The sequence below is a fragment of the Platalea leucorodia genome (assembly GCF_965183815.1).
Source record: "Platalea leucorodia genome assembly, chromosome: 9".
Lineage (NCBI taxonomy): Eukaryota > Metazoa > Chordata > Aves > Pelecaniformes > Threskiornithidae > Platalea > Platalea leucorodia.
In genome coordinates this window covers 44,082,323-44,098,836 of record NC_138831.1, presented here as the reverse complement: position 1 = coordinate 44,098,836, position 16,514 = coordinate 44,082,323, and the positions used below count along the sequence as shown (strand labels likewise).

Below are 16,514 nucleotides of genomic sequence, written 5' to 3'. Positions count from 1 at the left end.
AGAAGGACCCCATAGGGACCAAAACGGGTGTTGCACCAGAGACCTCACATGGTGGGAGCTGCAAGACAGAAGATCCCTCATCCAGACCCGCTGTAGGACAACAGAGTAGTCACAGGACCCTATAGCCAGTTACCCCAGTTCTGGAGCCCAGTTTTGGCACAGGTGTGGCCAGGACAGCCAAGGCAAGCGTGTGGGACATGGCTGGTGGGGCATGGGCAATGCATTCGGGTCTGGCCTTCACTTGCCCATCTTGATGCTTTATTTAAGGAGCTGTCACAGTGGCTGAGGCCATAACAATAACTTAGCTTTAAAAGAAAAAAAATCAAGAAAAATGAAGTGAAGAGACATTCTATCTAGCAAGAATTCATATATATTTTAAATACTTCTTTTACCCGAAGAGTGGAAGCAAAGCCAAATAAGCACATAAAACCCTCACACAGTGACTTTTCACCAGTTTTATTTGCAGGTTGGCATATTACAGTTCCTAGTTTTCTTGTGCTTGTGCCAGGCTCCAGATTACAGGGGAAAAAAAATATCTATATAACCCCCACAAAGCTGTTAATTAGGTCTGAACAACCCAAATACAGTACAAAGAAAAAAGGCAGGACAGGAAAATAACGTCATCTCTGTGTCTTCAGAGACTGCTTTTTATTCACTGGCTGAAGAATCAACTCCCACCTCAAAATATTCCCTATTTCTATTCCCAGCAGTGTGGCTGGTGTTAGGTTTTAATATTCAGGCGCATCTGCTACCAGAGAAAATTAATTTTCAGCTCCAGGATGTCTCTTAAAGGGAGGCCCCATTGACCTGAGTTGAAAATGATGGAGTCCTCACACTCTTTACTGCAATATTTAATAGTTAATTAGATTACTGAGCCACTGTGACAGATGCTAGGCAACGCCTGAGGAGGAGAATTTGGAAAGGCCATTATCTTTCAGTGCTGGGAAAGCTCTCAGAGATCTCAGTTTAACCCTTTCTACTCTTGCCCTGCCCTTACTGTGGTCCAACCCATGTTTAAACCAGGTGTTTCGCAAATCAAAGGCCAGCATAATGCTCTGGAAGCTTTTTTTTTTTTTCCCACCTGAGAAAAGCAGGTGGTCACATTGGGCAAATGCCTGGCAGAGGTGCCAGGAGCTCCTCCTCGGTTCCCAGCTAGCATCAAAAGAGATGATCACTGGGAGATGCCGGTAATTTCACCCGCTGGGCGATTCCCAGGCGCACCAACCACACCAAGTGGGAAGCAGGGAAGTGAGAGGGTGTCGGAGGGTTTGGGCAGCATTCTTTCTTCCCTGTATTAAGTGAAGTGGATTTTGATGAGTCGATGGAAGAATTTCCCTCCCCGCAGTCCCCACCTTCCAAATAAAAGCATAAGCAAAGCTTGTCGATCCCGCCCCCATACATGAGGGTCTCCCAGCTCCTTCAGCTATCTGGGAGGTAGTCTCCAACCACGAAAGCAGGGTTGTGTGTGTTGCTGGCGCTGTGAAACCTGCAGGCTGAGCTAGTAGAGGTGTTACGGACTTCCTGGGAAGATGATGCTATCCAAGTGTTGTCCATATCAATATCTGCTTTCACGATGCAAGGTGAGAAGAGTTTTTGGCCTTTGCCTGGCCAGTTGCATCTCAGCACAGATTGGCGAAGACATGCAAAGCTCTGTGGAACAAAACTGGTAACCAGAATGGCAAAAAGCATCCCACTGGGGAGGAGGGAGGAGGAACCAACTGCCCTGTCCCAATGCATTCCAATGGCACCTTCCCTGAGCAAGCAAGAGCCGGAGCACCAGAATGAGACGGGACATCATGAGTTTCCACCAACTATCTTATTCTCACCCACCCCAAAACATCGATAAACACATTCTTCTTCTGGTTACAAAACCCCTTCCCTCCCACTCAGGTCTCACACAGAAGTCTCAGAAGTTCTGATTTAACAAGCAACAGCCTCGATGTTAAACAAACACCAGGACCATCAAATGCACCGTGGCTTCTAAGCTTCTGCTACCCACTAAAATGTAAATACAGAGCACAAAAAGAGATCCAGGATTCGCCAGCATCCCAAGGGTCACTTGCCTACATATTCATCAGCTCCAAATAAATCACCTAGATACGCAGCAAAAATACTGACCTACTGAGACTTTTTCCAAAGCGCTTGTTGCCCTAGTATCTCCCAGGACTCATATGCAAGTGCTTTCAGAAAGAGTAACCCCCTCAACTGCATGGGGACAGGATGTATTCTACTGTGACAGCCATGAGAGCAGGCGTGGACACATCTGCCCTCCCCTCCCCACCCACCCACAGAAGGGTGATGCTGGCACATCCAGCTAGCTTGGAGCTGAGGCAGAGGAGCTGTGGCCTGCTTGCAACCATCTATGTAGATGTATCTCTTAAGACACTGGGAGGGCCATCTGGAAACAAGAGAAATCTGGGAGCTAGCTAAGACTTAGAACATGGCAGAGCTGATTACTCTTTTCTGTCCTTGCATCCCACCTTTAAATGCTCCCTTCTCATAAAACGTGAGCAACCTGGAACCCGTAGCTTCGGCTTCGTGTGTGGAGATGCAATTGAAGCAGAAAGCAAGTTTCAGTTTAAAAGGAGGAGACCCCTTACTTTATTGACCTCCTGGATACAAGCCCCCGAGCCCTGACCCTCATCATGATGGCAAGTGCTTCCAGGTGCTGACAAAAGCTGTGGGGATGAGCGAGTAAGGCACCGTTGTAATACAGTTCCACGTGTCTGACGTAGGGTCGTAGCAGTCCAGCGTTTTGCACCTCTGAGTCCCAAAGTAACCCCCCACCACGTAGAGTTTATTCCCCGAGGCCAAAGCGTGGCATGACATGCGCTTGGCTGTCATGTCCCCAATGCGTGTCCACTGGTCCGTTTCGCAGTCAAAGCGGTAGGCGGATGCTGCCGTGAATTCTGTGTCTCCCCCCATGATGAAAATCTGGCTACCCAGGACAGCAGCTGCTGTGTAGCGCCAGGGCTGTGGGCATTCGGCTTTGATCATCCACCGATTCTCAGCTGGATCATAGCACTGGACTTTGGACACCATGTCTCGGTGAATGCTGGTCCCACCAAAGACGAAAAGCTTCAGCCTGGCGCTCACCACCGCAGCGTTGCTCACTCCATCTCTCAAAGGAGCCACCATCATCCATTTGTTGGATATGGGATCGTACTTCTCTACTTGCTTCAAGGAAACAGAAGGAGATGCAGGAAAGACTCCAGCTACTGCAGTGTGTCCACCAACCACATACAGGCAGTTTTCCAATTCAGCTGAGCCATGCCCGAACCGAGCTATCAACATCGGGGCAGCTTTTGACCATTCCTCATGAACAGTGTCATACACCCATACATCTTTTGAGACCCCGTTCTCTGAGCCCCTGCCTCCAGTGACATACACTTTGCAGCCGATGGCACAGGCACTAAACTCCTTCCGTGGACTCGGCAGGTCTGCTTTGGGGATAATTTCCTTTGCTTTGTGATCCACTTGGTAGATTTTATCACACATGAAGGTCTGTCCTCCCAGGATCAGCAAGGTGTGCCCAGCTTTGCGAGGCCTGGCACAGGGACTCGTGACCACCCCATCATTCTGGAGGATCTTCTTCTTGCACTGAATAGCTTCATCCAAGACAAGCTTGTTCCTTTCATCCACCATAATCAAGTCCTCACAAGCCAAGGCTTCCTTGAGGCATTCAGAAGGAAGCAAGGCCAGACGAACGTTCCTCAGAAGTTCTGGGAGATAAGCCTTCCGCTCATCCAGATCATATTTCACCCACTGGATAACAGCCTTAAAGACCTTTTCTTCATCCTCAATTTCCAGCTCATCACTGGAGATGAGGTCCAGCAGAGTGTCCTTGGAAAGGTTGTTGAAGTCCTCGCTCTTGTGAACAGTCTCAAAGTTGACTAGGCACATCCTCCAGGAGAGCTCATAGAGCCGCCGGCACTGATGAGCATCTGAGAGCAGCATCATGCCCAGGCAGTTGGAAGGGTAAAGGTTCTTCTCCAGGAACTCAGCCGCTGCGTCTCGGACGTCATGGAACTGCAGCATGTCTCCAGCCTCCAGGAGGGACTCAGCGTTCTCCTCATTGATGATGATCCGAGAGGAATAAGCAAAGTCCAGCAGTAGCTCCAGCACCTCTGGGTGGAGGCTGTCATGAAAGTTCACCTCGTCATCCAGGCTCTCCCGGAGGCCGTTGCTAAACATGGCTTCAAAGTATCTGCTGGAGGCAGCCAGCACTGCCCGATGACATGGGAATGACCTGTTTCCTGCCCAAAGGGTGACATCGGTGAACATGCGGTGCTTCCGCAGGGTGTTCAGATGGGACAAGACGCAGTCCGGGTGGGAGGCTTTGTGAAAAAGCAAGATGTTCATGGAGCCGGTGCTAGTCCGGGATTTACGGTTCTCGTGGACGCTGACTGACATGATGACAGAGCTCCTGCCTGCAGAGAAAAAAAACAGAAACCCCATTATTCTCTTGTTCTTACTGATGTAAAGCATGGAGGATATATGCAATCCAACTCTGGTACGCTTGAATGGACCTCAAACGGGAAACACCAGGTGACACCCCAGTGCTCCTGCTCTGTGGGTGCTGCGGCACTCTGGCTTGCAGAGCCCATGCCTCCTGCACCCGCACACCCTCCAAAAATTTAACTCGGGCTGAGAACAGGGGGAAGGCGGAAGGGGGTGAGGGGGGAAATTCTGCGCTGTGGTTTCAGCAACGGAGCAACAAAGTGAAGCAATCAAAATCCAAACTTGACGGTAAATTGTCTCAACAGCCCCTAGAGGTATTGGCAAACCGCAGAAGAGTTATTTTTCCTTAGAAAACAGTGTTAAGAGAGCAGTCTATCCAGGATAAAGGGCACCAGTCTGTTCTTGGCTCAGCAGAAATCAAGTTTGGCTTCTGATTTTCATGGAGATTATTGCAGGTTTAGGAAAAGCAATTGCGACTGGTTTTATTTATGGAATATTTAGCGACCAGCACAAGCCAAAAGTTTTGAACAAATTTTACCAAACCCTTTCATTGTAGTTTTTGTTGATAAAACTCAGCAGACACTTCTTGTGACCTAAACGTTCTGCAGGACAGATTCACATCAGAGAATAAGACACAAGAGACAGCTAAATTATGCTTTTTAACAGACAGGCAGAAGCAAACACAAGGCTTTTATTAGCTAATATTTCATTTAAGTGCTACCTGATACCTATCTTTGCCTGTGGAAGAAAAGCCCTTTGGACCAATCAAATAATTAGTACTTAGATGATAAAATCCAAGTCATTTGCTCCAAAATATTTGAGCCAGCTCTATTTTGTCCCCCATGTAACTAAAGTAGACAGACAGATATGCATACAGTCCTCTCTTACAGCAGAAAGCCAGTACTGAAGTTGGTAGCACAACTGTCCTGAGGTTTGAAAAATGAGCCTGAAAAAAAAGAAAAATGGGGTCAGCCTGCTGTGCCTCTGCTACAGGTCCCTGGGACAGCAGAGACAGCAAAGCCGTCACAAGCACTACACTAGATGACATTCCTTTTTCAGTATAAGAGACTCTCCCTGGCTAAAAGCGGAGTTTGCAGGCGAGCAGCCCACTAAATGGGCTAAAGATGGGGGCAAGTCACAGAGCTCGGGGGGGGCTGAATTGCCCCAGGAGCGGTTCAGTGCTTAGGGCAGCGAGGACCCTGTTCGGATGCACAGGAGCATCAGGGGCTGCTGCCTTCAGCCCAGCTTCCCTGCCAACACAAGGCAGCCACGAGCAATGGCTACAAGCTGGGGAAAGTGGGCATAATTCACAGAAAAAAGGGGTTGATTGAGAAACACTAGCTCTGGCTCTGCTAGATCTCCCCTCTCACCCAGGACTATTTTTCTATCCCTTTCCTACCCCCTCTTCCCCAAAACACTGCAGTTTTGCTTTGCAGGTTGGAGACACCAGGGTTGAAATCCCACAGCATCCCGCTCCAGCCACCAAATTGTTTAGAAATCAGTAATTAGCCACACAGATAAAACTGTGGAGGGTTTTTTGGGCTCCATGTTTGCTCAGTCTCAGTGACTCCTCAGCCTCCCATCCCCTTTTGGCCTCCCACACCCATTTTGGCATCCACGCTTGCTCAGCCTCAACTCCTCCTTGGCCTCTCACCCTCTTTTGGCCTCTATGCTTGATCAGCCTCAACCCCTCCTCAGCCTCCCACCCCATTTTGGCCTTCACGCTTCTTCAGCCTCAACTTTACATAATATTTTGGCCTTCCACCCCCTTTGGCATCCATGCTTCTTCAGCATCCCTCAGCCTCCTACCCCCTTTTGGCCTTCCACCCCCTTGTGACCTCAACCATCTCTTAGCCTCCCACCCACTTTTAGTCTGCACATTTGCTTAGCCTCAACCATTCCTCAGCTTCCACTCTCTTTTGGCCTCCAGACTTGCTCAGACTCAACTCTTCCTCAGCCTCCCACTCCATTTTGGCCACCATGCTTGCTTAGTCTCAAGCATTCCTCAACCTCCCACCCCGCTTCTTCCTATCTGTGGAAGAAAAAGCTTTTGGACCAATTAAACAAACAGCGCTTAAATTAATCGTACAGACCCTGTTTGGATGCACAGGCACTATCTGGCTCTGCTACACCTTCTCTCTCACCCAACACTATTTTTCTATCCCTTTTCTACGCCCTCTTCCCAAAAACACTGCAATTTTGCTTTACAGGCTGGAGACACAGGGGCTGAAATCCCATGGCATCCCACTCCAGCCACCTAATTGTTTAGAAATCAGTAATTAGCCACACAGATATAGCTGGGAAAGGGTTTTTGGTTGGGTTGTTTTTGTCGTTCTTGTTTGGTTGTTTTTTTTTAACTTGCTCTTCTTCTTAAGAATCTTTCTCCCCTGCAAGCACAAGGTCTACAGATCATCCCTGTCCTCCCCAGCAAGGCTGAGCTCACCACCGTCACCCCAGTCCAGCACTCGGGGTCCCGGGGGAAACCACGAAACGCCAAGAGAGCGGATGCAGCGCTCCCAGGCTGCTGACAGGTCACAGCCTTGACCTGGCGGAGACCTGGAGCCACACAACCCTCCCACGCTCCACGGGTGGATGACCTCAACCGGAGGCGGATGGCCAGATAAGCTGCCTGACTCATGCTCTACTCACGCGCTTCCTACCCCCTGCTTCTCCAGCACCTCCAAAAGAGTCCAAATTCGACAAATAGTTGTGGGCACATCCCTCCTTCCCCACCCCCTGCTATGAATTATTGAGGTTTGTCTTCCCGAGGTCTCGCTCATTCCTCAGTGCGGTGTCGCAGTCCAGAGAAAAGGTCCCTCCAGGCCTCCCTGTCCAGAAATGATAGCTTGCCCAAACAGCCACAACTCCTACTTGGCCTCCGAGCCGGGCAGGAGCGTTGCCACAGGTATTTGGGTTGGATATGTGCATGCTCCTCACCAAAATCCCTGCAGCTTGGGGTTGAGGCCACCAAGCTCATTTTGCTTGGGATTGGAGGCTGCACAGAATCAAGACTCCAAAACAGGAAGGAAAATGCCATTACAGAGCAGTGCTTTGAAGTGCATCTGAGGGAAACGGTTTCCAACATCTACACCCAGCGCAGGGACAACACTAATTTAAGAGGTTATATGGATTCCCGTGTCAAACCTTTATAATGCTGAAGCGAGGAATACAAATGAAACATTTATGAGTCTGCTAAAAGCTATTGATTTAGGTTCCTATTCCTGCAACCTCAGAAACCACCCTGCCATTGCTACTGCTTTCTTTGCTCGCAGCTCAGGTCAGGTATTCAATGTCAACCTTTGATTTGCTTATGCACAAAAAATTAAGGAATTTATATAGGACAGCTATGGAAACAAACAAAAAGATTGCAGGAAGGCAGCATCATTTTTTCTGACACTAAGATTAGAAAAGCCACTACTCAGAATGGAAGGAGCAGGTCATTTAGAAATGAAAAATGTCTATATAAAAGCTGCAGCACAGCCACTTTAAATAAATATACACATATATATGTATACGCACACACACATATATATAAAAAAATCTCAGGCTTCTAACATCAAACATCTTGCCCAGGGCATCAGGTAACCAGATATTTCTATCCAAGAGGTATTGAACAGCTTCCAGGGAATAAATTGGCAGGTTCCAGTCCAGTCCCCATTAGCACTGCTCTTCAGATCACCCTGTCCCACTACCAGCACCAGCTGATCCCCAGTACAGCTGAAAGCTAGAGAGGCCACAGCCTCTTTATTTGGCCTCTCCTGGAGCTGGGTTATGACACTGGATGTCACTGGTCACAGATCAGCAGGGCTAGACAGACCATTACACTGAAATTAAAGCAGCCTCTGAACTCTGGTGTGCAGCCATCTCACCAGCAAGGCTTGCTTGTGGTGTTCAGCAACTTCCAAACAGCTTGTTTTGAGGGCTTCTTGGATCCTACCGTAGCTGGGCACAAGCAGACAAGTGGCAGGTACTAATTCTTCCCCTCACAAACACACCCCACCACATCTCTCAGTCTACTACAGAACTTGGCATCATCCCATCCATATCAGATGAACAGAAACTGCAGGCAGCAGCTATTTCATCTGATGGGTTTCTTCCAAAATCTAGCAGCCTTATAAACCTCAGAAGCCTGTAACTAAAAGGATCTTCTACACTTTTCATGATGTGCACAAACGTGTGCTTCAATTTAAGCAATATTTAACTGCAGCGACAAACAAGCTGGACCCATGACATGCTCCTCTAGGCACTTCTCAGAAGCAGAGGCATGCAGAGCAGAATTTGGCCCCTACCACATTCCTTGCTTCCCTTACCCAGCTACCGAGCTAAAGAGAAAAAACAGAACCACTCAGAATGAGGAATATTTTACACAAAGAAACCTGTCAGCGGCTCCTGCCAAGCTCCCACCTGCTCTGCGAGAGCTCAGGGGGTTATCGGAGCTCTCAGCCGCATCCTCCATTGCGCAGGAAGCTATCACTAGAACAGACGCGTCAACACAAATAGCAGAAGGCATGACCCGAACAAACTGGGTCTTGGATTTCTCCACGCTGCATTCATTTTTTTCCTTCGAAAGGCAGTTACTGAAAAAATAAATATCTACTGCATAGCCTTTTAGAACGATCTTACTGCACGCAGAGGCAGACAATAGTCCTTCTTCCATATGGATGAGGACAGAGGGGCATCAGCTTTTTGACAGCTATCCAACGCTGTCTGCTGGCTATAGTATCCCCCTGGCTGTCTGCAGCCTTTGTACGGCAGGTATAGGAAAGACAGGTTTTTTTCCAGCAGAGCAAGATAAGGGCGCTTTGGAAATCCTTCCACTCACCCACACAGGGCAGACAGCAACCCCGAAGGAGGGTAGGAGTTGGCTCACAGAGAAAAGACCCCTCGAATCTCAGCTCACGAAGAAAACACCCCAGCAGTCTCTCTGGGCAGGACAAAGCTGGCAAAGAGAACAAGGGGAAAAACCAAAACCACAGAGCTGGCCAAACTCCCCACCCAAATAACGGCCACAGTTCTCCTGTCCGAGTGCCTCTTGCTTCCTACAAACGATGCCCCAGCAGAAGGCTGTCCCTCCCAGGCTGATGGGGCACCATGTCGGAGCCCTGCTTTAGGGAGCTGGTATGGGTCATTTAGGAGAACCTCCGGAATCACTCTATTACCTCTTGAAAAACCCAAGGAGCACTTAGAAATTGAATACTTTAAAGCTCCAGCCTCCAGTCTCCAATCACAAAAGAAATGCATAAGAGAGGACAGCTCAGAAGGACTATCGATACATGGACTATGTTTAGCTAGGCTTGGGGTTCCCCCTCCATCTTAAACCAGCAGGCTGTCCACAAATCTCCAATTTCATTCACTGTCTGCAGGGAATCACCAGCTGAGATGCTGCTTCCTTTCAAGATGACAATATTTGAGAGCGAATAAGATGTTCCCCGGTGGGGCTTCAGGGGATCAAGAATCATTTCTGCTTAGAAGGGCAAACCACAGGATTTATAAGTGTTCTCCCAAGACCGTGAAGGTTGGCTAAACACCAACAAAGAGCCCAAATCCCATGAACCAAAGCTGGCACTTTCTGTTTGCCAATCAGACTTTCAGAGAAGCAGCAAGCAGAACACGTTTCTTTTTGCCCCACTCAACCATGAACTATTTAAAGCTGTAATTAAGTAAATAAATAAGCAGTAAGGTTCCCCACTGGCTCAGCTCATAAGACCTGGAAGAAGCTGCTCATGCCAAGCAGTCAGCCATACAGGCCCTTCACATATGGACTGCACTACAACCTACAGCCACTCCTTCCAAACCAGAGCAGACCCGCCTCGAGCGGCCAGCGATGGCTGCTTTTGCAGGGAGGCAGGCGTAAGATTCATTTTTATTTTCTCTCCGATTTCACAACATCAGCCCTTTGGGGTGAAACACCATCTTGAATTCAGCCAAAGTTCAACTTCTCCCTGGAAGCAGTGGGATAGATTCTCTACCCATTCGTAATATGCCTACTCTCTTGTCCCAAATATCTGTACCTTTCCAACGCCTTCATGGGCCCCACCACCTGGTGCTTAGGCCAGCAACACCTTCCCAGGACAAAATTACTGGTATAGAACCATTTCCCCCCATTTTACTGTACAGAGTAGCAAACTAGAAACCTAAAGTCACCTACTATGTTGTCTTCACGGGCAAGAGCTCCTTGCAAAGCTGCTTAGGAGAAAGAGCAGTGTGGCAACACACCGTCAAATGCAGCACCCAGATACAACTGCGTACAATTTCCTGGCATTGGAGACCACCAAAAGGTTTGCGAAGGGGGATCTAGTTCATGCAGGCATTCACGTACTCGCAGACATAGCTCGAGCTTCAAAAGCAGAAAAAGCCCACCAGAAGACAGGAAAAGGTCAGGGGGGAGGGAGAGGGAAAACAAGAAAGGGGAAGGAGCAAATGTAAAGATGTTTTGGGGTGATTTTCATGTCCTTGCACAACACAGTGGACTATCAGTTATACAGCGTGGAGCTCCTTGAAATGCTCGATGCTAATAATGCCCTTCTGCAAAGAGTGCTTGAGATGAAAGGAATAAAAACAGCACCTGGCATTTAGTGCAGCACCGTACTTGTTGAGCGTGGAGCCTGGGCTGCTGCCAGGTGGGCAACAACGGATCTTCACCACATCACCTCTCTGCTCTGTCCACACTCCCGCGTGCCTGGATGCAGACTTTGCTCTCTAACAAATTGGGTTCAGCTCCAGCAACTTCGGTGAATTTAGTGGTTTGCCCATGTCAGCCAAATTTGTTCTTGTCTTCTTCAGGATGACTAATGCAGCAAAGATGCAACTGTGATTTTGCACGCTGGAATTCAGGCAACGTAACTCTGCTGTGAATCAGAGGGTATCTCTGTAACAGAGCTGGATTTGGCCTTCCTGACAAACTTTCATTGTTTCATCATATTTGCAAATAGGCAAGCAAAGAGGGTTGACCCCATCCCCCAAAGCAGAATTTCTGATTCTGCCCCAGTCTTTGAGAATGGAAGACATCCTTATCATTTCTTCTTATTTTCTCACTTTCTAGTCTAGCCTGTATATCCCAGACAGAAAACAGAGAGACCCTGTGAAAGGCTCCTTCTGTTGGCTCAGACAGAAACTGGGAGGTTTTCCAAGCCCAATTCTGTAGGCTCCAGGAGATCAGATTGTCTGGAGAAGGTCCGGGCACGTATCTGAACGTGCTTACTAAAGCAAAGCTGAACTCAGAAACCCAGTCTGTCCATCACTGCTTCATATCCCTTTCTCAGTAGTACCCACCATTCCTCCCTTTAAACCTGTGCTTCACTCTGAGCCCAAAGCCACCACAAGAATCTACTGAATGCCACTTACCATAGAAAACACAAGCAGTATTTCCAAGCTGTACCAATTAGGGAGGTTCTTGTTCTGTCTTGCAAAAGCACTGGTAAAAGGGGCAGTAGTGCCTCAAATCTGTAAGACTAATAAGAGCCAAAGGCAACCATGTTCCAACCAAAATAAAAACACCCACAGGAAATCCACTTTGCATGCAATACATGCACTTCTATTTGCAAATCGGGTATTGGACTTGCTACTCCGCAACTGAGTTACTCCATAAAGCTTCTTGAGCTACCTGTGAGGCAATCAAATAAAGTTCACATTCACCACTAAGTACGTTGGCTTTGCAGTTCCTGGGAATACCACACCCTCCTACGACCACTATCCAATAGTGCAATAAATAACGCTTTTAGCCACAGTTCGGGCTCCAGACAATAGCTTTTCATTGCTACGCCTTAACCCCAGTGGATCTTTTCAGAGCCTGTGATTCATTTCAGAGGCTGCCGTGGGGTTTTGTCCTCCCCGCCTGCCCTCTAGCTCCACTACTGAATAAATCCCATTCTGCCAGATCAATCACAGTCGCTTTGCAAAATGAATGCAGGGCTGCAGAGGAGGCAAGCGAGTTTGCAGTCCCGTCTCCCAAATTATACTCAAAAAGGCTCGAGAATGGAAACAATCTACTTGATCGCAGTATCCTCTCCAGCCCCATCTGGGCAGGATAAAGTCCTTTTCAAGCAAGCCAACTTGCTAATGTGCTGCAAAGGCAAAAGGCCTTTGGTACTTCAAATACAGAGGAGCAGAACCACATGCCGCTTCCCAGAGAGAGTTTAGAAGATGAGATGTGGTATACATCAAATTAATGCCAGAATAACCACTGCAGTTGCTGACTCCAGAAAGCACATTCAGATCCTCCCACTCTCTCCTTGCGTACCATGCCCGGCTCCCAGCGCTGAGGTTGGCAGAGCCGATTGCTCTGATGGTCAGGCTAACCAGAAGCCCTGCTGCAGATGCTCATACCAAACAGGTCTGTCTGCCTGCTGTCAGGGCAGGATTTCAGTTTTGTGCCTGGCCAGTTAACCTGGGGTTTTGTTTTGTCTTCCCTGCTCCCCTGCCAGCCAGGAGATCTTGGTGCAACTGCCAGGTTCGATTTGCAGGAGCTCATTTGCAGTTCTGGCCAGAGTTCAGAGCCATGGAGATGGGAGGCCCTCATGCCTCCTGAACCAATTAGCCCCAATGTTGATGGGCACACAGGACAGCCGTTCCCAACTGGACTGTAAAGCACTAACAGATATTGAAGGGTCTGGGGCTGCAAGACGGGGCATTGCTCATTGCCCTCTGGCCCTGGACAGAAGGAACAAATGTGACACCCATCTCTGATCTTTTCATTTCAGTACTAACACAGCATCAAACCACGCGCTCAGCTTGCAAGTTCTGGACCAGCATGGGAGCACTGCAGCAGCCCAGGCTATCCTGGGCATCTGTGCACACATCGCAAGCAAACTGGAGTGATTGCCAGTGTGCTACAGTAATAAGTTTGCCTCACCACAATCTGACAGGCTATCACATAAAACTGGTAGTCTTTGTGAAGTCTAATGGTCAGCAAACAGACAGTGGTTATGGGACATGCAACATTCCCAGGCTCGAGGGAAGGGGGGAAGACAGAGCAGCCTGCACTGGCTGCAGTGATACTAATAGTCACTGCGGGGATATAAAGTTGATAAGCAAAGACAGACCGATGTGATGGTGGTTAAAGGTCAGGCCAGGGGGCTCAGGGCAGCTTGTTACAGCTAAATGCTTCCTAGCCGGCATTCTTGCAGCCACTGTTTTAAGCAACGCCAGCTACACTCACTGCAATTCAATTACAGTCTATAAAAGACGGGAGTAAATCTACTCCTCAGTTCAAGTGCTGACACTGCTTCTTCAAACCTGCCCCTTCCACGGTCCCCAAGCATCAGCCGCCGTCACTGCCGCGGACACCCCGAGCCAGCTCTGCCGTCCTGCTCCGCCTGCTCGCACCCAAGGCCAAGGCACTGCTCAACACCCTCTCTTTTGTAATGCTGCCACTTCCCTCCCCATCTCGCAATGCGCTGCCCATCCTCTTCCACCTCCACCGATGGCCTCATCCTGCCCTTCCTGTTTCACTCATCCACCTCCTAAACATTGCCTAAAACCTCCTCTGGCTGTTAAGAAGAAGGACCTGAACTCCTGCAGGCTTTGGGGAGCGGCTGGTTACCACTGTAAGGACAAAAATGCTATCACAATTCGCACGTACATATGTACACATAGACATGCACACACTCCTTGTCCCCATCCAGGACCACGTCCAGCACTCACTCCAGAGCTGGAGGGACCATGTTATATATCAGACACATGCTCATTTTCACACGTTTGGAGTACATGTCATGCAGCATCTTGTCATCTGTTCCCAAGCTGTCTGCCTTCACAAATTTCATTTGCCTAGTTCCTTCACTTGAATGATTTTCAACTGGCCTTATCTCCTCTCCAAAACCACATCCGAGACACCATCCTCACGGCTTGAGTTACTTGAACCTGCCCCAGACGCAGCATGGGAGGCCACCACGGGGCATGCTTCACATACATGCTGAGGCACAAGGACTTCAGATAATCCCCAAATACTCGAGAAAATGAACAAAAAAGGATAGGAAGCTTAAGTTCCCCCACGCTGAAGCTGCTTACAGTCTCCTGTGTACACATTATGGTGTGACTAATTTGCTTCTGCAGCAAATTTCACTCTGGTTTCAGCCCTGAGAACCTTGTGCCCACCCCACACCTTCCTGCTGCAGAGCAAACTCCCACCTATGCCTCCTCCCCAAGTGCTTTGCTGAATATATATAGCCTTATCACAGAGATAAACCAGAGCAGATGGTTAGGGTTAAAGACACAAAGGAGACAAAATGTGTTTTCAGATAAGATTTGATCTGAAGCAGCAAACAGGACAAGGAAAACGGAGAGGCCCCAGAAAGGGTCCCATCTCACTGAGGAGACGGACCCCTTGAGAGATGGGCAGAGAAAAGAAAGTACCTGAGAGCTCAGAGCTGGCTTACGCCTACTCCGAAAGGAGACTGTCACCAGAGCAGCAATCAGCAACCCAGCTGAGTTAGCAGCAGCAGCAGCTGGCCACCACTAGAAACGTGCGGGGTGTGTTACAAACATCTCGGGTTGCTCCTAAGGTAAGTTCAATAAAAACCAAGTGTCACAAGATACAGGAAGGAGGGAGAAGACAAGGGAAGTTGCTAAAGTATAAAGGTTATATAGAGTTGTTTGTTTTTCCTGGGGCTCTGGATCTGTCCAGAAGTACACTTGGAGGAAGACTACAAAAGCTACAGCCCATGGCACCCTGGCCAGGGAAGCCGCTCCAGCAGATCACAAGAGAAGACAACATGCAGAGACTGCCAGGAAAAGAAAACAGAAACCAGTTACGAAGCTGAGGCTCTCCATATAAATAGCATGAAGCACTTGGGTGTCTGCTTATGAAAGACTGAGGACAGAAGATTTTCCAAGCACAGATTTGGTGAGTTGAAGCCCCCAACACCTATAAGTGCAAGTGGATAGATGAAAAAAACAAAGAAAAAAAAAAACAAAACTAAACCCAGACAAGCTTGTAACTTTTTTTAAATGCAAAGGGGCCTGTCAGGACAGCAGAGGGATGGAGAACTATTTTTTCTCCTGTCAGCTCAGCTCAATCATTCATACAAACCTGCAGACTCCTCTAGACAGGGTTACTTGAACGGATTTCATCGGAAAGGCAATGGAAGTTGTGTCCCTTCAAGCACAGTTTTGAGAGAGAGATGTGCGGGGGGTGAGGGGAAGCAATGCCACTTCACTTTCATATTCAAGAGATGAAGAGCAGCTTTTTCTTTTGCTTTAGAAGAGAAAAGCCCTTCACCTCCCCGCGCATTTCGCTGCCTGCCTTCCACGCCTGTGAAACCTGCCCACGGAACGCGACGTTCCCAAACGGCAGGCGAGCCCCGGGGCCGGCGAGCGGGGCGGCCCGCTGGGTGCCCTTCTGCCGGGCCGCCGGCTCCCTGCGCTCCCCCGGCTCCCCACCCCGGCAGAAGCAACCCCGGCAAGACCGAGAGGGGCCAGAGCCGGATTTGGAAGCGGCGGCTCGAACCCAAAGCCGAGCAAAACGACTCACCGTCTCTCTCCGCGCCCGGCCGAGCCGAAACCTCCGGCAGCCCCGAAGCCCTGGGCACGCTCGGCGCCCCGCTGCCCCCCGGGGCGGCCGGCGGGGAGGAGGAGGAGGAGGAGGGAGGCGGCGGAGAGCTGCGGGGCGGAGCGCTGCCGGGGCGGGGGCTGCCCGGCCCACGCCTGGAGCGATGCGCGGCGGCGGCGGCGGCGGCCCGGCCCCGCGCGCGCCCGGGACCCAGCGTGACCAGCGGGTGGAACCTGCCTCGCGTGGGGCTCGGGGGCGGGGCCGGCCGCCGCGGCCACTCAGGGAGCGGCGGGACCGTGACGCGCCTCTCCGCCTCGCCCCCCTGCGGAGCGGCGCATGGGAGGGGGCGGGCACAAGCGGGGAGCGGCGACCAATAGAAGGACAGGAAGGCGGCTTGGGGGCGGGACGAGGGCGGCCCGGAACTCCCCGGGTCCTAAAGCCCGGCTTCCCCCGTGTCAGCCCCGCTGCACAGCTCCGCGGTGCCCCCTGCTCCGGCCGTGGGTGCGCGGCAGCCCCCACGCCGGCTGGTTTGGCAGGTCCCGGAGGGCTTGGGGGTGCTCTGCGCTGG

The 16,514-nt window shown here is 50.0% G+C and overlaps 1 protein-coding gene across 1 annotated transcript; it reads right to left on the bottom strand.

Annotated features, from left to right (window-relative positions):
• Window positions 1–2,343: 2,343 nt before the first annotated feature.
• KLHL25 (kelch like family member 25) lies at window positions 2,344–16,007 on the bottom strand. The gene is made up of 2 exons (XM_082321211.1): window positions 15,929–16,007; window positions 2,344–4,430 (listed from the first exon to the last, which is right to left on the bottom strand). Exon 2 carries the CDS (start codon window positions 4,411–4,413, stop codon window positions 2,644–2,646), a length of 1,770 nt encoding a protein of 589 aa, XP_082177337.1. The 5' UTR covers window positions 4,414–4,430; window positions 15,929–16,007; the 3' UTR covers window positions 2,344–2,643.
• Between the last annotated feature and the right edge of the window lie 507 nt (window positions 16,008–16,514).